This window comes from Gobius niger (assembly GCF_951799975.1).
Source record: "Gobius niger genome assembly, chromosome: 8".
In the NCBI taxonomy this organism is placed as follows: Eukaryota; Metazoa; Chordata; class Actinopteri; order Gobiiformes; family Gobiidae; genus Gobius; species Gobius niger.
This window is the reverse complement of record NC_136859.1, coordinates 2,584,820-2,612,141: the sequence shown is the minus strand read 5'-3', so window position 1 is coordinate 2,612,141 and position 27,322 is coordinate 2,584,820. Positions and strand designations below refer to the sequence as shown.

At 45.2% G+C, this 27,322-nt stretch overlaps 2 protein-coding genes and 1 pseudogene across 3 annotated transcripts in view; 1 reads left to right on the top strand and 2 right to left on the bottom strand.

The window, feature by feature from the left end:
* LOC306966664 (NLR family CARD domain-containing protein 3-like) overlaps positions 1–7,409 on the bottom strand; it is a gene marked incomplete at both ends in the record, with an annotated part of 32,199 nt that extends 24,790 nt beyond the window's left edge. The window contains 2 exon segments of the mRNA XM_079561479.1: positions 7,245–7,387; positions 7,389–7,409. Of these exon segments, the coding sequence (XP_079417605.1) occupies positions 7,245–7,387; positions 7,389–7,409 (164 nt within the window).
* The window catches only part of LOC306966787 (protein NLRC3-like), a gene marked incomplete at its 3' end in the record, with an annotated part of 170,653 nt that overhangs the window by 93,993 nt on the left and 49,338 nt on the right, over positions 1–27,322 (top strand). The gene's annotated exons all lie outside the window — the stretch shown is intronic.
* Positions 3,389–7,178, bottom strand: LOC306966665 (NLR family CARD domain-containing protein 3-like; annotated as a pseudogene). The gene is made up of 7 exons: positions 7,165–7,178; positions 7,026–7,065; positions 6,738–6,930; positions 4,567–6,645; positions 4,332–4,499; positions 4,189–4,235; positions 3,389–3,957 (listed from the first exon to the last, which is right to left on the bottom strand). The product of its transcript is annotated as an NLR family CARD domain-containing protein 3-like (transcript).

Below are 27,322 nucleotides of genomic sequence, written 5' to 3'. Positions count from 1 at the left end.
CTGAGGGGAACCTGTGTGTCCTGAGAACATGTCTCACCTCTGGTCTTCAGGAGGAGCTTCTCTACACTCTAAAAAGTCATCCATGGGCTCTGTTGCATTGACTTTAACTATTGTGTTAATGGAAGTTGAAAATGTGCATTGTTTGTTCCAGCTCAGTTTTATGTGCTTTAGTTGTGATTAGGTTAAAATACACCCTTGTTAAGACGGACATTTTCTCATTAAAACAACTATAGTGAAAATCTAGTTGCACTGACACAAAAGCGCTCCCACAACTCATTTGTTTGGGTCGGACCTGGCTCCGCCCACTGGACACTGGGCCAGTTCAGAACAGAGCACGTGGCTGCACTGTCCTTGACCTGTCTGACTTCTTCACAAAGGAGGAAAAAACATTGTTAAGCTAAGTTTTTAAGGTACGTATCCATTATTTAACACAGAAAAATAGTTTTGAACTGATGATATGAGCAGCATGTCTATTAATTTAGTCGATTTACCATTAAAACGTGTGGAAGTGCAGAATTCATCTGAGACTTGTTCATCAGACTTGTTGCTTATTAAAGGATCTATATCCTGCTATTTTAGCCATTCCAAAGTTAAGTATAGGCATGTATATGATGTATTGTACCTCTACCATTATGGAGCACTCATTTTTGTGATAAATATAAGTGTTTTCTGGAGGTATTTTTCAAACCCGGAAGACACAACGCTTCGATTCAGTTAACTCCGCCCCCTCTCTCCGCACATACAACTTTACCGTAATATAATTAAAAGCAATAAGTGAAATTGCTTCACGATGCAGTTATACGGAGTTGTCATCTGCAACACAGCTTCATAAATGGCTAACATACATGCTAATATGCTAACACACATGCTAATATGCTAACACACAAGCTAATATGCTAACACACAAGCTAACCCACGTTTGGATTGACTCACCGCTCTGGTCCATCGCTGTTTACATTATGGGATTCGCGTTGGTTATAAAAGTTAATCCACTTTGGTTCAGGTGAAGGTTCACCAGACATCCATCAGAGACAGTCACAGAAAAACACTATTTTGGCTGATAGTCGCTGAAGCCCGGAGAAAAAAAACAACTTCGAGTGGCCTCTTCTTGAAAAAGGTTGAATAAACTCCTCGTCCTCGTAGCCAAACGCGCTTCTTTGTCTCCGTGACATTATCGTTAGTAAAGAATAAAGAACAGGTGTGTCCAGTTATATCGAGCTCCATCTTCAGCTGCAGCGCAAACATGACTGATCTGTTCAGACGCTCAGGGATGTGTTTGTTTTGGCCTCAGCTGACCTGGAAGCACCTCGGGCACATCCTTTTTATTTCTTTTTATTTTATTTCCTCTTTCATCTCTCTTACGACAGAAATAATGAAAAGGCTGGTTTACAAATTAAAATCGTAAGCATAGAATTAAGACACAACATTACAGACTCGAGCACTTCCGTTCCGCTGTGACGACACAACTGAACACTCAGTCGTTCACCAGGAGAGGGCGGAGCCTCAGAGAGCAGGATTCAGGAGGATTACTGAGAGCTGCGTGAATGAAGCCACAAACCACTCTGGGGGTGTTTTTGATAAGGAAATAGCATAACAACATGGCTAAAAGCTCCACAAAAAAAAGCTCGATTTTGCATGATATAGGACCTTTAAAAACTTTTTTTTTTTCTCTCTTTGCTCAAATAGATTTTTTTGGCCTGTCTTAGGAAGGAAACCAATGCTGTTTGTAACAATCTGCAATAACATTTTTCAAAATGGATCTGCAAAGTCTGCTGTGAAAGCCTGCACTTTTCCATCCATCACAGGTCATTCATTTTTATTTTTTCATCTTTACGCATTTGTATATATATTTCATGTCTATCACTTTGTATTCATTAGGATGTATTGTTCAAATCTTTAATATTGCAATACATGACCTTTATTGATTTATTTTTGCCTTTTTAACTGTGATATTGTTTTGTGTTGAGTATTTTATAGCTGAATGAAGAATTTAAAAAAAAGCCTGGAGTCGACATTTATGGCACAGCTGGATCTTTGTTCGTTGAAGCTTTTGGAACTGGGATCCTGGTTTGGAGGAGCGGCTGAAGAGAAAATGAGGAAAATTAAAGACTCACATTTTCAGGTGTATATTTTGAACATACTTTTCTAAAATCTGATTCTGACTTGCTTTCTTTTTCAGCGCAACATCATTGATGCTCGTCCAGAGGCAGCTTTTCGCTCAAGTGCACAACAAGTAACAAACAAATTCAAGTTAACATTTTAAAATGGGTTAAACTTGTGGTACAATATCAGTGGAAGCAACTCAAACATGTAAATCAATGCAGATACTTATTGAGTTTGTATTCAGTTAATAAAAGGTTTTACTGTTGAGAAAATCAAGTTACCTCAAATTGAAAGAAGCATCAGTTGAAGACAATTTCAACTCAGTCGATACAACGTAAAAAGACCAATGGAGACGGTCGCCTCAATGTTTCTCGTTGGGTTAAGTCAGTGCTTTTTAGAGTGTAGAGACAGGACAGTCAGAGTTTAGAGCGGTCACTTTTCAGAGACGCTGGAGCAGGTTTAGGTCTCGGTTTAGACCTCCTCACAAATTAAATCAAACCTAATAAGAAAATGTAAGTTTATTTGTATAATATGAGTCAGTCTGTCCCTCTATATGTCCCACCACCGTCACATCTGCACATTCCACACCCACAGCTGCTTTGGCCTTAAAGAGGGGAGATTATACTGGCAGGTGTATGATCTCAAACCCGTCGTTATCACTGTCTTACACTTTGTTTCCTTTTTTTATTGTTAGAAACAGTGAATGTTTCAAGTTTCAGTTTTAAAAAGCACAAACTAAAAACATCAGTTGTTTCCTTTCACCAGGCCGATAATCGTGAATAATCGTAAAATCACAATATTTTAGAATCAGGATAGTTTTTATTGCCATTGTTTGAGAACAGGTTCACAAACTAGGATTTTTTCTCGGTACAATCGTGCAACATAAAACATAAAACACAGAATTTAGATCAAAATAAGCAACTTTAAAACTATAAGGCTATGAGGGCATGAAGAAGATTAATGAAATACATAGTTTTTGTCTCCAGTGCTTAGTTTCTACCTGGTTTTAGTCTCAAACACTGAATAATACTTTAAACCACTGACCCTCTGGGGTGAAGTGTCTTGCTCATTGACAGAGTAAGTGCGGGTGAGACTGAGATGTGAACCGTCGACCTCACGGTAACAGGGCGACGGCTCCACCTGTATCTGTCAGAGCCTCAAACACACAAGTGATGATTTAATAAAGACGTGTTTTATTTCAACAGTGGATCAGCGATTACAGGCGGAGCCAGCTGTGATTGGTCCTTACAGCTGTCAATCAAATGTGTGTCATAAAAGAGTTCAGTCACAGAGGTCCACCAGGGGGCGCTCTCCTCAGATCTAACACAGACACAGAGTCACCTTCATCCCTCAGCCCAAACCCAGGAAACAGAGGCTCAGTGAAGGAGGAGGTGAAGGTGTGAATGTGGAAAAGTTTTCCACCAGAGCGAATCTCATAGAAGGACAGAGCTCCAGCCTCAGAGTCCAGGAACACGCCCACTACAGCTGAGTCAGAGCAGGTGGAGGGGAAGAGTGTTTCTCTCTTGTTGTGACAGACAGAGTAAACTCCACCAAAGCTCCTCAGACTCCAGGACTGATCATTGTCTCCAAACTCACTCTCCTCTCTGTCTCCTCTCCGTCTGGTTCCTCTGTAACTCACTGCTATATCAACCCCCCAGTCCCTGCTCCTGTGCACCTCCCAGTAACAGCGCCCCCTCAGGCCAGTGGAGCTCAGGACCTGAGGATGGTCCATGAACCTGTCCTCATGATCTGGATACTGCTGCTCCTCTCTCACACTGGTCACAGTCCGTTTGTCCTCAGACAGAAGGAGGTTCCTCTGAGCTGTGTTTGGATCCAGAGAAAACTCACAGGAATCTGAGGAAACAAACACAACTCATGACATCACTTCCTGTTCCTGTGTCTGAAGAGTTCTTTCATGTGTAATAAGCTGTAATAAGTCTGACACATATATTCAGAAGAGCATGGATTTGGTGAATAATTTGTAAATTAAATCTATCACTTTGCAGATTTTTCCTCTAAAAACAGATCATGTAAACCTGATGAAGTTCAAGTTATTTCCATAAAATAAATAAAACACAGACTCACATTTCCTCAGACCTGGGACCATCCACTGTTCTCCAGCAGGATCCAGCCTGAAACACACAAGTCCAGTTTACTGTAGACCAGACCAGACCTGGACCAACCATGGACCAGAGACAAGACCCTGAGAGAGTCCAGGAGGGGCTCACCTGAGAGAGAGCAGGGGCCCCTGAGGAGCCCGTAGAGCGGTCAGGAGCTCGGCGGAGGGTCCTGGATGGTTGTAGCTCAGGTCTAACTCTCTCAGGTGGGAGGGGGCGGAGCTCAGAGCTGAGGCCAGAGAAGCCCCGCCCCTCTCTGAGACCAGACATCCAGACAGACTAAAGACACACAGCATTAGCCTCTAATGTGGACACAGAGACAGAGTGCATCATGGGAGCGTCTCACCTGAGGGTGTGCAGTCTGCAGGGGGCGCTCTTCAGTCCAGAACACAGCAGCTCCACTCCTGAGTCCTGGAGGTCGTTGTTACTGAGATCCAGGTGAGTCAGACTGGAGGAGCTGAGGACTGAGGCCAGAGGAGCACAGCTGAGAGGAGACAGGCCACAGCCGCTCAGACTGAGGACAGAGAGGACGATTAGAGACGAGAGCCAAGACACAAGTGTTTAAATACAGTCTGGACTCACGTGGCTTTGGTGGAGGCTTTGACGACCGGCAGCAGCTTCAGGAGAACTGTCTCTGAGCGCTGGTATTTCCTGAGGTCAAACTCCTCCAGGTCTGAGTCTGAGGACAGTAAGAGGAAGGACAGAACAGACCAATGAGCAGGAGAACGTAACAAGGAGAGACGTCCTTCTCTCATGTATTTCTGTATCTGCTCCATCAGACTGTGGTCGTTCAGTTCGTTCAGACAGTGGAGCAGGTTCAGGCTCCTCTCTGCAGACAGACCCTCTTCATTCAGCTTCTGTCTGATGTACTCTACTGTCACCTGATTGGTCGAGTCACTTCCTGTGTGAGTCAGCTGACCTGGCAGCAGGCTCTGATTGGTCGGCAGAGACAGCCCCAGGAGGAAGCGCAGGAACAGGTCCAGGTGTCCGTTTGGACTCTGTAAGGCCCGGTCCACAGCAGAGCGGTAGAAGGTCTCAGGGCTCTCAGAGGAGTGTGGTGTGGACAGCAGGTTCTCCTCGGGGTCAGGGCTCTCAGAGGAGTGTGGTGAGGACAGCAGGTTCTCCCCAGAGCTGAAGAAGGTCTCATGGACGTGAAGAGCAGCCAGAAACTCCTGCACAGTCAGATGGATGAAGCAGTAGACCTTGTCCTGGTACAGGCCTGGCTCCTCTCTAAAGACCTGAGTGAAGACGCCGGAGTACACTGAGGCGGCTGCAGCGTCCAGCCCACACTCGCTCAGGTCACTCTCGTAGAAGATCAGGTTTCCTTTCTGCAGCTGCTCAAAGGCCAGTTTTCCCAGAGACCGCACCATCTCCCAGGTCTCTGGAGTCCAGTGAAGGTCTGTCCCAGATCCCTCATGATACTTGATGTTCTTGACTTTGGCCTGGACCACCAGGAGGTGGATGTACATCTGGGTGAGGGTGCGGGGCAGCTCTCCTCTCTCTCTGGTCTCCATCAGATGGAGCAGGACTGTGGAGAGGATCCAGCAGAAGACTGGGATGTGGCACATGATGTACAGGCTGCGGATGCTCTTGATGTGGGAGATGATGTCTGTGGCCTGCTGCTCGTCTCTGAACCTCTTCCTGAAGTACTGCTCCTTCTGTGGGTCGCTGAACCCTCGCACCTCTGTCACCATGGAGACGCACTCAGCAGGGATCTGATTGGCCGCCGCGGGGCGTGTGGTTATCCAGAGGCGAGCGGAGGGAAGCAGGCTCCCCCTGATGAGGTTCACCAGCAGCTCCTCCACTGAGGCGCTCTCTGTGGGCTCCGTCAGGACCCGGGTCCGGCTGAAGTCCAGAGGAAGTCTGCACTCGTCCAGACCGTCAAAGATGAAGAGCACCTGGAGCTGCTGAAAGCTGCAGAGACCTTTGGTTTGACTGAAGAAGTGGTGCAGCAGCTCCACCAGGCTGTACTCTGTGTCTCTGAGCACATTGAGCTCTCTGAAAGTGAAGGGGAACAGCAGCTGGACGTCCTGGTGGGCTCTGCCTTCAGCCCAGTCCAGACTCAACTTCTGAGTCAGCACTGTTTTCCCCACGCCGGCCACGCCCTTCGTCAGCACCATCCTGATTGGTCCCTCCTCTGTCTGCTCTGCTCTGATTGGCTGCCGTCTGTGGGCGGGGCCTTTAAACAGGTCTTCACATGTGATGCTGGTCTCTGTAGCACCTGGTTTCCTGGACGCCGTCTCGATGTGTCTGACCTCATGTTCCTGGTTGACCTCTGAGGCCCCTCCCTCTGTGATGTAGAGCTCTGTGTAGATCTGGTGCAGGGGGGCGGAGTTTCCTGCTTTAGCCACGCCCTCAAACACACAGCTGAACCTCTGCTGCAGATGACTCTTCAGTTTATCCCTGCAAACTCCAACAGGACTCCCTGAATAAAGACAGAGACAACAGTGAACTCTTCACTGGACACAAACTCAAATATAAGTTATTAAAGTTATGTAGATGTGGAAGAGTTCTTACTGGAGCTCAGACGCTCGGCCAGCTGCTCCTGCTTCATCCTCCTCAGGAAGTCCAGGGTGATGTTCAGCACAGCCTCTCTGCTGCTCTGCTCCTCCTCACTCTCTGAGCTACTCTCTGGGTACTCTGAGACCAGGAGCCTGTGGAGCCTCTGCAGCTGCTCTTTGACAAACGTCAGGATGTCCTCCTCCAGACGCTGGAATAGAATCAGATTTAAAGAGTTTCAGTCAAAGAGAGGACCTGAGGAGCCCCACAGAGAACCCCACACCTGCTGCAGTCGTGGCTACTCACCGTGAATATGGCGTCCAGCTGCTCCTTTGGGCCTGGCTCCCTGTGAACCAACAAACAGAAACATTAGAGACTGAGCAGAGACCACTGCAGCCGCCTTTGGACTCATTTAGACTCACAAGAAGCTCCTCCACAGACCTGCTGAGGACTCACCATCTACAGCTCACACCAGGACTAAACCAGGACTGAACCAGGTCTGACTATGGTTTATGCAGGTCTTACCTCTGGTCTTCAGGAGGAGGTTCTTTAAAGACAGGAGGTTCGCCTTTAGAGCGGTCACTTCTCAGAGACACAGAGCTGGGAGCAGGTTTAGGTCTGGGTTTAGACCCGGGTCCAGGTCCAGGTGGGTCCATGATGAAGCTGCTGAGAATCAGAAGAAAAGTCCATTTGAACAAACACCGAGATTCACCGAGTTAAGTTAAACCTGGTTGGTTCAGTCCAGCTCAAATACTTTTTTATTTTCTATTCAACAACAGTCCTTAACAAGCGTTTGCTCAGAGTCAGTTCTAGATCTGATTGTTTGTTTGTTGTTGTTGGAATGTTTGTGTCATAATGGATTGAAGAAGAAACTTTTGATGATTCATATTTGCTCTGAAAAAAAGGTCGTTTCACCAAATGATCAATAATCACAATGACACACTTTACCTTTGATGTGATTCTCACATCCCCAAGGCTGTGTGCTGAGCCCCCTCCTGTTCTCTCTGCTGACCCATGACTGCTCTCCAAAGTACCACTCAAACCTCTTCATCAAGTTTGAGGACTTCATCAGCAACAGAGACGAGTCAAACTACAGGAGTGAGTGATCAGTCTGGCCATGTGGTGCTCACAAAACAACCTCTCTCTAAATGTGGAGGAGACAAAAGAGATTGTTCTGGACTTTCGACAAGTGTGGCTCCTCTAACAATCAACGGGGCTGCAGTTCAGTTCCTGGGTGTGCACATCACAGAGAAGCTCTCCCGGACCATGTGATGACCGGTCAAGAAAAGTCATCAGCATCTCTACTTTCTCCGGTGGTCGAAGTTGAGAAGAGCCAGAGTCCCAGCCTCCGTTATGTCCAACTTCTACAGAGGGACTATAGAGAACATCCTGACCAGCTCCATCACTGTGGTTCTTCTACAGAGGGACTATAGAGAGCATCCTGACCAGCTCCATCACTGTGGTTCTTCTACAGAGGGACTATAGAGAGCATCCTGACCAGCTCCATCACTGTGGTCAGGATGGAGGAGGAGCCTCCAGAGCATCGTGAGAGCAGCTGAGACCCTGGCTGTTTCCCAATTGCCAGGATCCTCGGCGTCTCGACCACTTCGGACGTCATTCGCGTCATCACGGCGCCGCCAAGTGGTGTTCCATTTCACCTGGACCACTCGCCCCCTCGCAGCTCGACTCCTCCGTTTGGCTCATTTACGAAGGATACAGCAGTGGATCCTCCGCTGCCTCGGAGAGCTGAAATTACCCATGATGCACTGCAGCATAGTTTCTTTTTTCTTTTCTCGCAAAACTTTATTAGTTTGAACTCACTTTAAAAAAGTTTTGTTCCACATAAACAGTTTCCTGGCCTCTGTTATTCATAAAACAGTTGTTTTAATGAGCATAGATTGACACGTGACCTGACGCAGCCGCTCGCTCCGGAGGCCGTTCCCCCGGCGGGGAGAGGACACTCCGCTCCGTTTTGGAGGAGCCGCCACCGAGGACGTCAACGAAGTGGCCAAACGGAGGACGGATCCTCGCAATTGAGAAACAGCCTCTCTCTCCTCTACTAAGGGCATGTCCTCCACCCGTCTCACCCGCAAAGTCGTCAGAATCACCAGGGACCCTACACACCCATCACACAGCCTCTTCAGGGTGATGCCTTCAGGGAGGAGACTGCGGAATCTACGGGTCAGGTCCAGTCGACTGAAGAACAGTGTCGTACACAGGGCCATCGGGACGCTGAACTCCCTCCCCTCCCTCTTCCCCTTGAATCTTATTTTCACACTAGTTTAATTTATGCATAAATATTGTAACGTGAGGGACTTGGTGAAGGCCTCGAGGGGCGCTGGGTCAGGCGGATTCATATTGTGGATATTTATTCTATTGTATTGTTTTGTTGTCGTGTAAAATGATAATTGATGAGTTTCCCTGATTGTGGCCGTTCAATATGAGGCCAGAGACTGACCTCTGGTCTTCAGGAGGAGGTTCTTCAAAGACAGGAGGGTTTCCTTTAGAGCGGTCACTTCTCAGAGACACAGAGCTGGGGGCAGGTTTAGGTCTGGGTTTAGGTCTGGGTTTGGACCCGGGGCCAGGTCCAGGTGGGTCCATGTTGAAGCTGCTGAGAATCAGAAGAAGAGTTCATTAGATCAGAACAAACAGGTTAGAAACAGATCCAACAAATCCAGTAGTTTTTGTTTAGACCAATAAAACATCAGGAGTGTCCTCACAGAGCTGCAACACTAGACTCAAACTGTTCCTCAAACATCACCAACATCTGGACTTTCCTAAAGCCACTGAGTCGCTCAGAGCGGCTCCTCGTCCTCCACACGTCTGTCAGGTCATTCTAAAGATAAAATAATATTGGTGGTGCAGCGGTTAATGCCTCAAAGAAAGAAGGTCCCGGGTTTGATTCTGTGTTTCTGTGGAGTTTACATGTTCTCCCCGTGTCTGCGTAGGTTTCCTCTCGGTTCTCTGGTTTCTCTTACCACTAAAACATGTACAATAGGTTCCCCTGAGAAAGAGATTCTTAATCTCAGTGGGACTTTCCTGGTTAAATGAAAGGGTCATGTGTGGTTTCACCCACAGCCTCCCAGCTGACCCTCTCAGATCTGGACTTTTTTCTGAGTTCCTCCACATGTGTAATGAACTCGTGCAAAGTGATTTGCTCTGACTCCCAATAGTTTTATTTTAGACCATTTACAAACGGAGTTGTGACCACAGTGGTTTCCATCCCACCTCACAGACAGGACGTTCATGGTCCGTGTGGATACCTGCTCCTCTAAGGTCCATAACATTGCATGTGGTGTGCCCCAGGGTTCAAGTTTAGGCCCAGTGCTTTTTAACCTGTATATGCTCCCTCTTGGTGATGTCATCAGGAGACATGGAGTCAACTTTCACAGTTATGCTGATAATAATATAACAAAATATAAATATATCTAATAATATATTTTTAAAAAAAAGAAGAAGAAGGGGTTCCACAAAAGAAGTGAATTGAGTGATCATCTTCATATTGTAGGTTTTAGTTTAGCAGGATATAACTTTGCTCCAGTAGAAGCAGGATGTCGATCGGGTCTTTGAGTTATAGCTTCACAAAGATGGTCCTGATCAGAAAAGATCAAAAATGGCCTCTAGTCTCTGCAGGATTTGTCGTCACTACTGAGGTACTTTTTCACAGATTGAAGTTATATCAGTCAGTCTGTAGCCAGAAAATGTTTATTAAACTCAAAGGACTTAATTAATAGATGGTTAGAAATGCACTTGTTTTTTGAAAAAAACTAGTACCATTCAAAATATTTTTTAACCATGGTTAGAATTGTTGAGTTATGAGTTTTTCACTCCTTCTCCTGTGTTGTCCACTTCCTAATTAATTACCCAAACGTTGGACAACACCAAGCGTGTTCAACACTGGAAGAAGAGTTATTGACAAACAACGCTACACTACCAGCTAATAACACATACCAGCACAGATGACCCAGGATTCAGAAGATTAAATCACAAAGGTTTATTTCCCTAACAGGTCATCTAATACAGAGCTCTGCTTCCCTAGTTCCCTAACATCGAGCCTACCAGCTGTCCATTGCATGGGAGAGACTGGATTTTTTACTAGGAAGCAGAGTATTTGTATCACATTAAACATTGGAATATTCATGAGCCTAAAACTAAATCTCATTGGTTCCTTTGGCTCCAGTGCTTCTGCTGCATCACATAGTTCCGCCCTGCGACCCCCAATTTTATGTCTTCAATGGAATGTTGCAACTGATAAGATCCTTCTGGAGGAAGGCAGTTGTTTATCTTACTTTTGGGGCACGGGGGTTTTGTGCTCACACACTTTGGTGTTCTGGTACTTTTCCGCTGTAACAGAGAACTGAGAATACTTCGCATACATTTTGTTAAGTCAAGCTAAACAGTAATAAGAATAAAAACAGTATAAAACCTTGTATATATTTTATAATTCTTCATTCCCCCTTCTGATCTCGATAGAGATCAACTAAAACACTAAGTCCCTTAATTAATAAATGTAAAACCTTGATTGAACAGTGATTCACCGTTTCTCTGAGTATAAAAACCACCACCAGGTCTCCATCTTCATCTGAGCATATTCAATCAGTTCCTGAGGAGTTTCAAAATCATCTTTTTTCTCCCAGACGTAGTCTCCACTCACCAACCTTTCCCAACGAAAGGTCAGCGATGGAGTACCAAGGTCAACAGTACACTTTATTTTTCTGTGCCTCGCGCACCATCACGTATTGCTATAAAAATAAACATTCCTGCAACACAAAGCACAACAAAACAAAACAAAACAACACTCTTAAATGTTTGGTTAGATAAAATCTCCTCCACATTTTCCATCATAGCCTTCGTCTGGGTCCAATCATTTTTAAACGCCATTCTGGCTCTTTCAGTATACAGATCTTAGACGCCCCCTTCAGGCGTCTCTGTAAAACCCATCTCCAGATCCTCAGGGCCTCCTGAGAGGGCTAAAGCCCTGGTTATCATGCTGCGAATGAGAGGTACAACACAACAAAACAAAACACAACATAACAGTAACACAACACCTATTATAATACTCACTTTTTGAAGGATGTGGATCCAGGAACCGGACTCTAGCCAATTCAACCAAGTCCATTGTGGATTTTGGTCCTTGAGTCTACTCACCTTATCTCTAATTGCGGTCCAATTTATTGGATTTACCCAGTTTGAAAGGTTAGCATAATTAGCATACTCCTTGCAACCTGGGTGTGTGTATTTTCCTTTTTTATTCCAAGTTTCAATCGCTTGTTCTGTATAATGGGTAACCCATTATAAGTGTGGCGGTTGGATACTGCTCCTCGCCTTTAACCAGTATCATTCCGATTTGATTACAATAAATGACTACATTTCCACCTTGTTTTTAGCCTACTTTTTTACACATGTTATACAGTGTCTGTTTTAATTCTTTCACTGATTGACCTTCAACCATTTTATCACAATTGTTTTGATCTTCTAATTTTAAAGCCATTAATATTAGTAGTATGCAGAGGGCTAGTATTACACCCCACACCCCGTATGGGCACCTAAGTGGGCCTAGCTTTTGTAGCCATGACTTTAGAGAGGAGCTTTTGTCCTTCTTTATCTCTAGTTCAAGTTTATGGATTTGTGGGTTTGCTTGCCCACCCCCTTCAGTGGGGCTCCCAGACCCACTTTCACCATTATTAGGCAAAGTGTGGGACCAGTGGTAGCCGGTCTTGTCCGAGCAAGGTTTCAGATGTGTCCAATGAAACCAGCTGTCTTTTCCCTGCACTTTAACTGCTGTAGCAGTCCTCTAAGTCACTTCAAAAGGTCCTAAGTAACGGGGAGAGTTCCATAATTCTGTTAAGGCCTGTTCTATGCCCTGTCTCTATTTATCATGGCGAAATGGCCTGTATGTCCCCCTGGGGACATACACATGTGCACCAGGGAGCACCGTTAGAACCACTGGATCAACTTTATTACAATGTCCGATATCAGCGGGCCCTTCCGCCCACAGCTCTCCTGAGAACCCAGCCAGCATTTGAGCAGCCCCCTCATGATCTGTAAGTTCACGGCCGTGTGACCGTGAGACTACAACTGCATCAGTACAAGAACCAATGTCAACTTTGTAAGCTTTTTCAAATGGACTATACATTATGCCAAGAAGTCCGGTCTGTTCCCAATCCAGGGTGTGGTTCAATTTATAAGTCAGAGGCCCTAGTTCGCGCGCTTCATGACCAGAGCCTAAGAATAGAGAGATATGTGGGTCAGTAAGCAAGTCTTCTTTTATAAAAAGGTTTCACAATTTCAGGCAGGACAACTGGGGCAACAACTCCCGTTTTGTGGACATAGAAATGGGTGGCTGTTATCGTATTTGTGTTTCCCTTTAACTCTTTTTCAAAATCTAACTGATATTGAGGGTCTAATGCTCTATCATAGAAAAGAGTGCAATGCAGTGGGTCTTTGGGAGGGGCTTATGGGTGCAGCATCGAGAACCATGGTTTCCATTCATCTGTGGGGTATCGGGTTCAAGGAGGAGCCAGTAGATTGAAACACCAGGATATTCAGGGTCCTCTCGAAAAACATAAAGTCCATGAGAGGTTGAAGGTGTGCAGGTGATTTTCTGTCCATTAGACCATGTGACCTGCATTGCGTCCGGGGAGCATTAGATGGAAGCTCCCGTAGCCTGTAAAATGTCTCTTCCCAACAGATTCACTGGTGTCATAGGTGAGTAGATAAGTGAGGTAGTGACACTTTGTCCTTCCAGTTTAAGAGTCAGTTTCTTTGTCATCCGTAGAGGGGTCGCTTTTCCCGTGAGCCCTGAAAGGTTGATGTGTTTATCACTTAGCATGTGCGGGGCAGCCTTCCTCATCGTAGAATGCGTAGCACCTGTATCCACGAGCATCATCAACTTTTCCCCACCAACCTCTACAGGAACAAACGGTTCTGGGGTGGGGCCAGGACTCACCGGGCACCCCTAGCAGTGGTCATCCCTGTCGTAGGGAAAACATCCTTGGGTGTCGTACACAGGGTAGTTATGTCCTCCACCCCCACGCCTCCACGGTGCAGGGCCAGGCCCTCCCGCTGGATTTCTCAGAGGAGGCCCACCTCGTCCTCCTGGATTAGCTTGGGCTGGGGGTTAGGAACAGTCTCTAGCCCAGTGATCTGTGGCTCCACAATTGTAACATCCTGACTGAGGGCACTGTTTGGCCCAATGGTCGGTTCCTCCACATTGGAAACATGACTTGTCTCTGTTATTTTGTTGCTGCCGTCCCCCATAGCCCTGCCCGCCGAACCCTCTGCCTCTAAACTGTCCCCTATTATTCCCTGTGCCCCTCCCACCTTAGTTCCCATGTAAGTGGATGTGTGTTTGGGTTTGGGGCATTGGTGGGAGCATGTTGGGGTTATGTTGCCCTAGGGGCTGTGGTTGGGAGGCGTATAAGGCGCTTGCGGGTGATGGGGCAGGCGTGTCTGCTGTTTCAGTTGTCGAGGTTGTTGCCACCATTTGCCCCTGGGCCTTGTTTTTACTCGCAGCTGTGGCCTGTTGCCGTGCTTGGTTCAGCTGAGATTTTAGCAATTCTTCTTGCATTTCTTTAAAATTTGTTTCACGCTCGCGTTGTTTTTTGTTATACAAATCGGCGTGATGTTTTAAATGTGTCAAAAAGAGAGTTGAGTCCGAAGACAATCCTGGAACACTCATCAGGCTTGTTTTAATTGGTTCCGGCAAAACATCCAACACCCCCTGGAGGAACAGACACATTGTTTGGGGGTTTCTGTATGGGTGAGTTTGCATTGAGCTCACATAGACCTGAACACATTCTTCCAAGAATTTAGTAGGGCACATCCCAGGTAAATAGGCGGAAAAGGTTGGGGGCTGCGGGTGTGGAGGGGGATACATTAACTCCACCACCGCTAAAAAGCCTTCCACATGTGGGTCAAAAGGTTGATGCAGGGGCAGATTGTCCAAACCGGATGTTCTCAGGAGTTGATCCACTGCGTGCGGAGGAGCACACAACGCCACTAGGCCCCTCAAATCTCCTACTGCTAATGTGGCATTTGAGCACTGCATTTGAAGAGTGCGAAACCACTTCCTGCCCCCTTCCTGTAGGGGTGGCAGGGTGTTTTTCATCTGTTGTATTTCTGTACATTTAAGTGGTTTATATGCCATAGGGAGAACATTTCCCACCGCTGGCGCCCCAGTGGGAATTAGGGGATATGTTCCTTTTGCCACTGGGTCTGGTTTGGCTTTAAGTGTGAATTCCTCTAGTTTCCGTCTAAGCTCATCAGCTTCTGCTTTCCTCCCTTCTGCTTCCTCTTTCATTGTTTTAACCTGGTCTTCATAAAGTTCTCGTTGTCTTTCCAATGCTGTATCATGCGCTTCTTTGGTCATTTTCTGAATTCTATCGAAGGCTTCTCGTGCCTCTCCTTTCGTTAGTTGGTCTGATGGAGCCACATCCAGATCCAGAAGTCCGTAAAGTGATTTTTGAGGGTAGAGAGAGCCACCAGCTCCCCCCGCCTCATATGAAAGGGGGGCCGAAGGGCCCAAGACGGGGCCTCCTCCCTGTGGGAGGGGCTGTTTTGTCCCGCCCCCCGAAGTGGGGGAGAAAATCTTTTTTTCCTTTGTCCATTTAGATACGGCAGCCTCCAAGACCGGTTCGATTCTTTGTTTGATCTTAAAATATCTTCTTATTGTGAGGTCTGTGAGTTTTAGGTCTTGCTTACCCAATTTTCTTTTCTTTTTTTTTTCATTGCTTCCGCATCTTGCATTTCCATAGCGCAGAGTTCTACTCCCGCCGTAAGCGTTCCACAGAGTGTTCCTAAATCATGTGGTTCCTTAGGATTTCTCTTTTGTTCTTCATACATTTGTGCACACGCCTCTGTTGCCTTCCTTACCTCTTTCTTTGACCTTCCCTTCAGGAAGCCCGTTCCCTGGCACAACCACATAACCCATTTCTCACAATCGTGTTTTCCCGACATTTCTCTTACCTTCTAGTCGCTTTTTCTTTTTCTTTTTCTTACCTTTAATTCCTTTTTCTCTCTCCGCGAAAACAACTTCACGTATCTCTTTAATTCACTTCACACATTATTACGCTTCTTTTACACTTCTTTAATTATTTTATTTTTTTTCACACTTCTTTAATTATTTTTTTTTTTCTCACACTTCTTTAATTAATTTTTCTCTGGGACTGAAACCCGCTATCTGGGACTCTAACCCACTATTTTAGACGGCCCCCAAATCCGTCAACGACTTATTTCAACGTTTTAATTTTAGTCCACGCGTCCGTGGGCTTGGGAGGTCCTACCTACGCACCTTTCGGCTTTTAAAGGGTAAAACCCAGCGTGCAGTCCTCTACTTCTTCTTCTTCTTCTTCTTCTTCTTCTTCACTATTTCTCACTTCTTTTGTCATTTCACTAGTTTTTCTCTACTTTATTTTCAACAGTTTATAATTTTAACGTGTGTCCCTTATTCCTTCCACCATCAATTCACAGATTATACCAGCCAACAGTCGATTTCAGTAAAAATCTTTAAACTAAACTTTGGAAAAATAGCCAAATAGACGTACTTTGAGACTCACATTTTAGTAGAAGTCAAAAGTCGTCTTACCTTAATCTAATTGGACGTCCGTGAAATCGCTGATGGCTGGATGTGGAAAAGAATGTCTGGTATGTCTACCGCAAATAGTTTTTAGGAGACCGGACCTCAGCCGCGTCCCGTGTTGTCTGTCTGTAACTCCCCCTGCAGCACGTCCGAGGTCACCACATGTTGAGTTATGAGTTTTTCACTCCTTCTCCTGTGTTGTCCACTTCCTAATTAATTACCCAAACGTTGGACAACACCAAGCGTGTTCAACACTGGAAGAAGAGTTATTGACAAACAACGCTACACTACCAGCTAATAACACATACCAGCACAGATGACCCAGGATTCAGAAGATTAAATCACAAAGGTTTATTTCCCTAACAGGTCATCTAATACAGAGCTCTGCTTCCCTAGTTCCCTAACATCGAGCCTACCAGCTGTCCATTGCATGGGAGAGACTGGATTTTTTACAAGGAAGCAGAGTATTTGTATCACATTAAACATTGGAATATTCATGAGCCTAAAACTAAATCTCATTGGTTCCTTTGGCTCCAGTGCTTCTGCTGCATCACATAGTTCCGCCCTGCGACCCCCAATTTTATGTCTTCAATGGAATGTTGCAACTGATAAGATCCTTCTGGAGGAAGGCAGTTGTTTATCTTACTTTTGGGGCACGGGGGTTTTGTGCTCACACACTTTGGTGTTCTGGTACTTTTCCGCTGTAACAGAGAACTGAGAATACTTCGCATACATTTTGTTAAGTCAAGCTAAACAGTAATAAGAATAAAAACAGTATAAAACCTTGTATATATTTTATAATTCTTCAGAATAAAAAAGAAAAGGTTTACGACAGAAATGCATTTGTAGAGCCCCTGACATTTTGGGGGGGAAATCTGCCATTCTTAGCAGCCTATAAACCCCAAACCGTCCAGTCTAGAACATGTTTGATGATTGTTCCTGGAACTATGTATAGTAGACGTGACTCAGACTGATTTGTCGCCCTGTACATGATTCCATTACTGAGCCACAGCTCTTTAAAGCTGCTCACAAACGCAAAAAGCTCCCGGAGCAGAAAAGGTGGTTACAACTCCCTGTTTGGTAAATGGTCTAAAATAAGACTATTGTGAGTCAGAGAAAAGCACTTTGTTCATTTCACATTTGGAGGAACTCAAAGAAAAAGTTTCCTCCAGATCTGAGAGACCTGGGAAGATTCTGTGTTTTGTCACAGAATGACCCAAAGGTCAAATAATCTGTTGGAGTCAGAGCAGACTTTATGGACGTGTTTGGGTGAAGACTAAAGGTGGGCAATGTATTGTTTGTAAAATATAGAATTTCTAACATCAAGGACATCTCCTAGTCAATAAACCAACAACAAACCCTGATGTTCAAAAATATCATTGATGGAAAGTCTCTCAAAAAACTTTTATTCAAGACAATTATCTTTAAAACAACAAAGTCTAAATGAATATGTCGGCCGACACATTGTGGCAAAAGTCTGATGGTTTTCAATCAGGGCCGGACTGGGACTGAAAAACAGCCCTGGACTCTGACCAGCCGGGCCCAAATTAACGTAATTGTGACACTTCCACAAATACATATTTTAACCTCTTACTCCCCGCCTGAACCAAATGCATTCTGTCCTCTTTTGGCTGTGGAACACCTCATTTGAAAGCTAAGACCCACAAAACTGGCCTTTTTCCTCGCGTTGTTGATGTGTTGTGTCACCTTTTGTTTTGTTTTTTTTGTTTTTTGTTTTTTGTCACATTTTTGGTGCTTTTTTCCCAAAAATCTTTTGGATTAGGGTAAAGCCAAACTGGAGAAAATGGGATCCGTTCAGGTGGGATCTGAACTCCCTCCCCTCCCCCCGCTCCACCATCAAGGATGAGAGAAACATCATTTCAAACCATTCAAATGTTTTGACATGAAAAAAAATCTTGAATCTTATTTTCACACTAGTTTAATTTATGGACAAGTTTATAAACTGTATAAATATTGTAACGTGAGGGACTTGGTGAAGGCCTCGATTTATTCTATTGTATTGTTTTGTTGTCGTGTAAAATGATAATTGATGAATTTCCTGATTGTGGCCATTCAATATGAGGCCAGTGGACTGACCTCTGGTCTTCAGGAGGAGCTTCTTTAAAGTCAGGAGGGTTTCCTTTAGAGCGGTCACTTCTCAGAGACACAGAGCTGGGAGCAGGTTTAGGTCTGGGTTTAGGTCTGGGTTTGGACCCGGGTCCAGGTCCAGGTGGGTCCATGATGAAGCTGCTGAGAATCAGAAGAAGAGTTCATTAGATCAGAACAAACAGGGCGTTAGAAACAGATCCAACAAATCCAGTAGTTTTTGTTTAGACCAATAAAACATCAGGAGTGTCCTCACAGAGCTGCAACACTAGACTCAAACTGTTCCTCAAACATCACCAACATCTGGACTTTCCTAAAGCCACTGAGTCGCTCAGAGCGGCTCCTCGTCCTCCACACGTCTGTCAGGTCATTTTAGATGAAATAACAGGGTCAGGGTGGACTTTGTGGACATGTTTGGGTTTGAGATTTAGGGGGGAATTATGTCGCCTGCAGAAGAAAGAAACTATTGTTTGGAAGATACAGTTTGTAAATTGACAATATCAAGGACATATTCAAAAAACAGCAAACAAGATGCAAAAAGTACTGCCAAAAATGTTACTACTTTATTATTCAGTGATTTTTCGTTCGTCGTATATTCAAGACAATTCTCTTTAAAACATCAAAGCCATCTCAATGAATATGTCTGCAAGTACGTTTTTGCAAATGTCTGATATCGCTCACCCCTATTTGTGACAGTCGAGTTTCTCTGTAAGGTCAATTCTGTCATTATGGGAATATTGAACCATAATTTCTGTTTAAAGCAGTTTTAAGTAACTTGTTTACCTGAATAAATCCTCTCCGTAGTCCCTCCCGGTTTAATACAAGTGTTAATGGGATGATTAGGGGGTCTTTCATCGCCCCCGATACACACTAATAGAATCACGAAGAAGAAGCTAACAGGCTAACGGGCGAAGCTAGCGCCACTTAGGCTCTTACCTCCCACCTGAACAGAGCACTTTCTCTCCAGTTTGGTTTTACCCAAATGTAAAGGCTTATTGGAAAAAGTGTAAAAAAAAAAATCAAATGAAAAATGTGACAAAAAATAAATAAAAATGTGACAAAAAAATAAATAAAAATGTGACAAAAATAAATAAAAATGTGACAAAAAAATAAATAAAAATGTGACAAAAATAAATAAAAATGTGACAAAAAAATAAATAAAAATGTGACAAAAATAAATAAAAATGTGACAAAAAATAAATAAAAATGTGACAAAAAAATAAATAAAAATGTGACAAAAAATAAATAAAAATGTGACAAAAATAAATAAAAATGTGACAAAAAAATAAATAAAAATGTGACAAAAAATAAATAAAAATGTGTCAAACTCTGGCAAATATGAGATGAAAAAGTGAAACAACGAGGCAGCAATGCGAGGAAAAGGATCTGTTTTGTATGTCTTGGCTTTGAGGCGTCACTCTGGCCAATATGCTGTAAGCGCCAGATGAGAACTTGTTAGATTTGGGTAAAGCCAAACTGGAGAAACTGTGCTCGGTAAAGGTGGAGGGTAAGAGGTTAAACAGTATTTACAGCCAAGTTTGACTGAAAATGAAAAATTCTGTCAGCGTCGTATTTACTCTCACGGACAATTAATGAGTAAATAAACATGTACGACACCTGCAGTGGCGCTTATGGCCTCTAGGGGCAAGACTTACTTAGTTCTGCTTTAAAAAAGAAAACAATGCAAAGACATTCATAACAAGATTCAAAAAAGAACATGTCATTTCTACTTTTTACATACATTTCAGGGGCACTAACACAATAGTGCCGACAACAACAAGGGGAAATAATACTTGATAATAACACTTGAACATTAGATGCACAGTGACTTTTCACAACCTTCTACTTGTACAATTTTTCATTTAATTCCACAACAAGGATCAAACTCACTCTCACTCCAGGTCAATATCAGGACACAGAATAGTTCAGATCCAGACTAAACTAGACCCGGCCTGAACCAACACTAAACCAGATAGGTCTAAGCAGGGACTCCCTCGGATGTGTCTGGTCTAAACAAGGACTAAACCAGGTTTAAACCAGGACTGAACCCGGACTAAACCAGGTCTGAGCCAAAGAACAAGCAAAGACTAAACCACGGTGTCATTATTTCACGTTATAATAAGAAAAACTCACTGCGTCACGTCGTCCTGATGCGTTCACTTTTAAGGGAAGTGTTTACAGAGTGATATCCGCTCTCTCTCTCCTCTGTCCGCTCTGGGGCTGAGCTGTAGTGTCTCTGAGCTCCAGCAGAGGGCGCCGCACTCTGCGTCTCTCATTGTCTCTACATTTAAATGACCATCACTATACTTTTGCACAATCAAAGTGTCTTTTAATGTAGGGCTGTGTTTGCAAAGGAAATGAGTGAATGACATGATATATTTGGGCAGGTCCCTTTGGTTCAGGATTAAGATTCATCCACAACAAAGTTACAACTCATGAAACACCTTTGTTACTCCTGTGATTTCTTTATGAGGAACGACGTGTGGACTTTTCTTCTGAACCTCTTAACCCCCACCTGAACCAAGCACATTTTCTCCAGTTTGGCTTTACCCGAATCTAAAAGCTTCATGAAAAGGTTAGTGACAAAAATGAGACGAAAACGAGGATGAAAGTGTGAAAAAAGATGAAAATATAACACAAAAATATAACACAAAAATTACAAAAATTACAAAAAAAAATTACAAAAATGTGATGAAAAAAATTACAAAAATGTGATAAAAAATAACAAAAATGTGATGAAAAAAATTACAAAAATGTGACAAAAAATTACAAAAATGTGATGAAAAAGTGCTTAAAAAAGTGACTGAATGTGTTTTGTAGCTTTAAAGTGAGGTGTTACTCTGACCTATAGACTGTAACCTCCAGTCAAGAAGTTTTTAGATTTGGGTAAAGCCGACCTGGAGAAAATGCACTTGGTTCAGGCGGGGGTTAAGGGGTTAAAGCTGTGAAACGACTGTCAATAAAACTCCCATCTGACCTGTGGTAAGCGATTTAAATACTACAATAATATTACTCACATTGAGGCTTCACGGACCTTTGAGAAAATAAAACAGACTTTTTCTTTCAGAGTGATTTTTTTTTTAATGATTTGAAAAGTAAACAAAGAAGTTTACAGCTTTTCATTGTGAGTTTAATCTATTCCGACAGCAATTCAACCCAGCCTGTGAGTGCATGTGCAGACAGTGGAAATATGTTTGAGAAAAGGGACAAGTGCCATGAAAAGTGCTCATTTTAGGCTAAAAATATAAAAAGTGAAAACAATTTGACCATATTTAAACCATATTTAAACCATATATAAACCCATTTAGCCTCTTAACCCCCGCCTTTACCGAGTGCATTTTCTCCACTTCAGCTTTACTCAAACAACGCCTCATTTGAAAGCTGAGACCTATTAAACATATTTAACCCCTTAACTCCCACCTGAACCGAGTGCATTTTCTCCAGTTTGGCTTTACCCCAATCCAAAAACTTCTGGAAAAAAGGTGTGAAAATAGCAACAAAACTGAGACGAAAACAATGATGAAGATGTGACAAAAAAGTGAGAAAACTTAGACACAAAACTGACAAAAATGTCACAAAAATGGACAAAAAAACGACGAAAAATTTACAAAAAATTGACAAAAAAAAGATGAAAAAAAAAGATGAAAAAATGACAAAAAGTGACAAAAAATTTACTATTTGACAAAAAAAATTACAAAAATGAGTTGAAAACCCCACAAAAAATGATGGAAAAAAATCTGATGACGTGAGGAAAAAGATCCATTTAGATGAGTTTTGTAGGTCTTAGCTTTCAAATGAGGCGTTACACTGGCCTACAGGATTTTGGGTAAAGCTGACCTGGAGAAAATGCTCTCGGTTCAGGCGGGAGTTAAGAGGTTAAATGGACCTGCGTGTCTGTCAGCCTTGGGGCAAACCCGGACTGGATCAGGACCGACCCCGGACCGTAGTTAATGTGAGCCGGGGGTGAGCAGAGCTGTCCTCCGGGACGGACCACGTGTGCGTGAAGCTGGCAGCTCAGACCCGAACCTGATGAACCCGACCGGATGTCCAAGGTTTTATTTATGTTTATTATTGGGCAGTGTGGAACACGGTCCACACAGACGGCGCACAAACCAGGAAACAGGACACAAAACCCCTCCCTCCCTCCCGGTCCCCTGCTCGGGCCGCGTGCTTGTTTCTGACTGTGGCCGTCACTTGTCCGGACACCAAGGCTGCGTCTGAAACCATCAAATCATCTCCTCTAAGCTCTAACACCAGCAACAAACTCCTGAACCTTTCATGGGTCGACTGTTAGATCTGTGCAGTTAGTGAACTAGAGCTTCAGCAGCATTTGCACAATCCGTCCGTCCTTAAACGGGGGAAGTGACATCACCAACAGCTGTTTTTATTCTTCTTTAAAGTTATTGGTGGAGCAGGCCAAACAAAAGTGCATGTCGCCCCCTAGTGTACAGTGTCCAACAACAACATAGTGTCCAAACAAAGACATTTAAGGAGAAAACAAAAATCCAAATGATTATGCAAGCCACATGGACCATTATGCAAATGATCCATGTGGCTTAAGTTTCTACTATATGAAAACAAAACAAAAGCATTTAATCCGTTTCCTGAGTTTCCTCTTTAACACTGACATGTGACTGAGCTGTGGAGACGACAACATGGATTTGTCACTTTTATAAAGTTTGGCTTGTGCAGAATCTTACTTTTTAATGATTATTATTTTTATTATTAAATGTGCTCCTGTCAATCAACACTGGTTGCGCATGAATCACTCGAGGGCGGGGCTGAGTATCAGAGGTCCCTATGCTAAAGTGGCTATGATAGTTAGCATCAGAGGTCCCTATGCTAAAGTGGCTATGATAGTTAGCACCAGAGGTCCCTATGCTAAAGTGGCTATGATAGTTAGCACCAGAGGTCCCTATGCTAAAGTGGCTATGATAGTTAGCATCAGAGGTCCCTATGCTAAAGTGGCACCAGAGGTCCCTATGCTAAAGTGGCCATGATAGTTAGCATCAGAGGTCCCTATGCTAAAGTGGTCATGATAGTTAGCATCAGAGGTCCCTATGCTAAAGTGGCTATGATAGTTAGCATCAGAGGTCCCTATGCTAAAGTGGCTATGATAGTTAGCATCAGAGGTCCCTATGCTAAAGTGGCTATGATAGTTAGCATCAGAGGTCCCTATGCTAAAGTGGCCATGATAGTTAGCATCAGAGGTCCCTATGCTAAAGTGGCCATGATAGTTAGCATCAGAGGTCCCTATGCTAAAGTGGCTATGATAGTTAGCATCAGAGATCCCTATGCTAAAGTGGCTATGATAGTTAGCATCAGAGGTCCCTATGCTAAAGTGGCCATGATAGTTAGCATCAGAGGTCCCTATGCTAAAGTGGCTATGATAGTTAGCATCAGAGGTCCCTATGCTAAAGTGGCTATGATTGTTAGCACCAGAGGTCCCTATGCTAAAGTGGCTATGATAGTTAGCACCAGAGGTCCCTATGCTAAAGTGGCTATGATAGTTAGCATCAAGGCTCCTTTTCCTAACTACTAACTAACTGACAGACCAATTCGAAAGCAACTTGTCATGGCGGACGCTGACGCACATCCGGTTTGGCGCAAGAGCTCTTACCAATCTGCTCATTTCGGACGCAGCACTTGAGGGCTGCCAACTCTTTCACCGTGAGACACACGCATTTGAGCGCCTTCACACGCTTTCACGCTACACTCCTCACATCACACGCTCAACCAAAAAATATCCCTGACTTTTTGCAGTGAGCGGCTGCAGACGCTTTATTTTGTCTGTGTGTCTGTCCACGTCTCCTCTGGCGTGTGTCTGTGTGTCTGTCCACGTCTCCTCTGGCGTGTGTTTGTGTGTCTGTCCACGTCTCCTCTGGCGTGTGTTTGTGTGTCTGTCCACGGCTCCTCTGGCGTGTGTCTGTGTGTCTGTCCACGTCTCCTCTGGCGTGTGTTTGTGTGTCTGTCCACGTCTCCTCTGGCGTGTGTTTGTGTGTCTGTCCACGTCTCCTCTGGCGTGTGTTTGTGTGTCTGTCGGCGGCTCCTCTGGCGTGTGTTTGTGTGTCTGTCCACGTCTCCTCTGGCGTGTGTTTGTGTGTCTGTCGGCGGCTCCTCTGGCGTGTGTTTGTGTGTCTGTCCACGTCTCCTCTGGCGTGTGTTTGTGTGTCTGTCGGCGGCTCCTCTGGCGTGTGTTTGTGTGTCTGTCCACGTCTCCTCTGGCGTGTGTTTGTGTGTCTGTCGGCGGCTCCTCTGGCGTGTGTTTGTGTGTCTGTCCACATCTCCTCTGGCGTGTGTTTGTGCGTCTGTCCACGTCTCCTCTGGCGTGTGTTTGTGTGTCTGTCCACGTCTCCTCTGGCGTGTGTTTGTGCGTCTGTCCACGTCTCCTCTGGCGTGTGTTTGTGCGTCTGTCCACGTCTCCTCTGGCGTGTGTTTGTGTGTCTGTACGGCTCCTCTGGCGTGTGTTTGTGTGTCTGTCCACGTCTCCTCTGGCGTGTGTTTGTGTGTCTGTCCACGTCTCCTCTGGCGTGTGTTTGTGTGTCTGTACGGCTCCTCTGGCGTGTGTTTGTGTGTCTGTCCACGTCTCCTCTGGCGTGTGTTTGTGTGTCTGTCCACGTCTCCTCTGGCGTGTGTCTGTGTGTCTGTCCACGTCTCCTCTGGCGTGTGTTTGTGTGTCTGTCCACGTCTCCTCTGGCGTGTGTTTGTGTGTCTGTCCACGGCTCCTCTGGCGTGTGTTTGTGTGTCTGTCCACGTCTCCTCTGGCGTGTGTTTGTGTGTCTGTACGTCTCCTCTGGCGTGTGTTTGTGTGTCTGTACGTCTCCTCTGGCGTGTGTTTGTGTGTCTGTCCACGTCTCCTCTGGCGTGTGTCTGTGTGTCTGTACGGCTCCTCTGGCGTGTGTTTGTGTGTCTGTCCACGTCTCCTCTGGCGTGTGTCTGTCCACGTCTCCTCTGGCGTGTGTTTGTGTGTCTGTCCACGGCTCCTCTGGCGTGTGTTTGTGTGTCTGTCCACGGCTCCTCTGGCGTGTGTTTGTGTGTCTGTCCACGGCTCCTCTGGCGTGTGTTTGTGTGTCTGTCCACGTCTCCTCTGGCGTGTGTTTGTGTGTCTGTCCACGTCTCCTCTGGCGTGTGTTTGTGTGTCTGTCCACGGCTCCTCTGGCGTGTGTTTGTGTGTCTGTCCACGGCTCCTCTGGCGTGTGTTTGTGTGTCTGTCCACGTCTCCTCTGGCGTGTGTTTGTGTGTCTGTCCACGGCTCCTCTGGCGTGTGTTTGTGTGTCTGTCCACGTCTCCTCTGGCGTGTGTTTGTGTGTCTGTCCACGTCTCCTCTGGCGTGTGTTTGTGTGTCTGTCCACGTCTCCTCTGGCGTGTGTGTGTCTGTCCACGTCTCCTCTGGCGTGTGTTTGTGTGTCTGTCCACGTCTCCTCTGGCGTGTGTTTGTGTGTCTGTCCACGTCTCCTCTGGCGTGTGTTTGTGTGTCTGTCCACGTCTCCTCTGGCGTGTGTGTGTCTGTCCACGTCTCCTCTGGCGTGTGTTTGTGTGTCTGTCCACGTCTCCTCTGGCGTGTGTTTGTGTGTCTGTCCACGTCTCCTCTGGCGTGTGTGTGTCTGTCCACGTCTCCTCTGGCGTGTGTTTGTGTGTCTGTCCACGTCTCCTCTGGCGTGTGTTTGTGTGTCTGTCCACGTCTCCTCTGGCGTGTGTTTGTGTGTCTGTCCACGTCTCCTCTGGCGTGTGTTTGTGTGTCTGTGTGTCTGTCCACGGCTCCTCTGGCGTGTGTTTGTGCGTCTGTCGGCGGCTCTAGTGATGTGTCGGTCGTGAACGATCTGGCTCTGAATGAGTCTTTACAGTGAACGATATGAACCTGTTCCCGGAGGTGAACGGCTATTTTTTGGTAGATTCCTTTTCGGAGGAGGGGCGTCACTTAAGTTGTGCATGCTTATTTTGCAAAACAAAAGTCACTGCTGGAGTGGGGCGGACGGAGAAAGGAGTGGCAGACGAACTGCGAATGCACGACGTGCGGGACGTGAGCGCGGCCTGCGGAGAAAGGGTTTAGAGCGCGGCTCCGGGGAGGCAGAGAGAGAGAGCGCCCGAACGCTCCCAGCGCCAGCTCTCCCGGGCCATGGGAGAGAAAAAGGCGCGTGGGTTCCGTGAGTGACGAGGCGGCTACAGGAGCCCCGACACGAAACATCGTCCACCTGTTCACTCAGCTCACTCTTCTCATCGCGCCTCCTCCTCCGCCCCGGTCTCCTCCGCCACCGCTGCCCCACGAGGAGCTCAAAGTGAGCAGCATAAGGCAACGAGTTTGAGAAATAAAAGTTGAAATAATAAACAACGGTTACAGCGGAGATCGAGTTGAAGCTAAACCTCTTTTACTTACATTTTTTCCCCCCTTTTGCGCAAGGCAGAGATGTGCGGAGAAAAAGCAGTTATTACATTGAATCATATTCAAAGTTTAATCGTCAAACATGCTCTAACATACTGCAAAATATAGGGATCAAATTTTCATATTTGTGCTACTTTTTGTTGGTAATAATTGGAATGACGCAGAGAAACAGAGACATTGTGTCATTGTACCTTTTGCCAGGGCTGTAACGATGAAGGGGCCTCTGGGCATTTGCTAAGAGGCCCCAGTTTGAAAGGGGCCCAGAAATATAATTCTTCAACAGCAGTAAATAGACCAGCTACAATTATTATTGATGTGCACCAGATTGCAGGAAATCATATCTGAAAAATTCTTGGGGGAGGACCTCCAAACCCCCCCTTCAGAGTGCCCTCCCACACTTTCAATAGGTTCTGATGGTCATGTGGGGCGGTGCCAAACCCCCTCTGATCCATCATGCAGCTCCTGATTTGCTCAGTCATGTAAAACGTAGACTTGTTTATGACTTAGAATTTAATACGATTACGAGACACTGTCGCC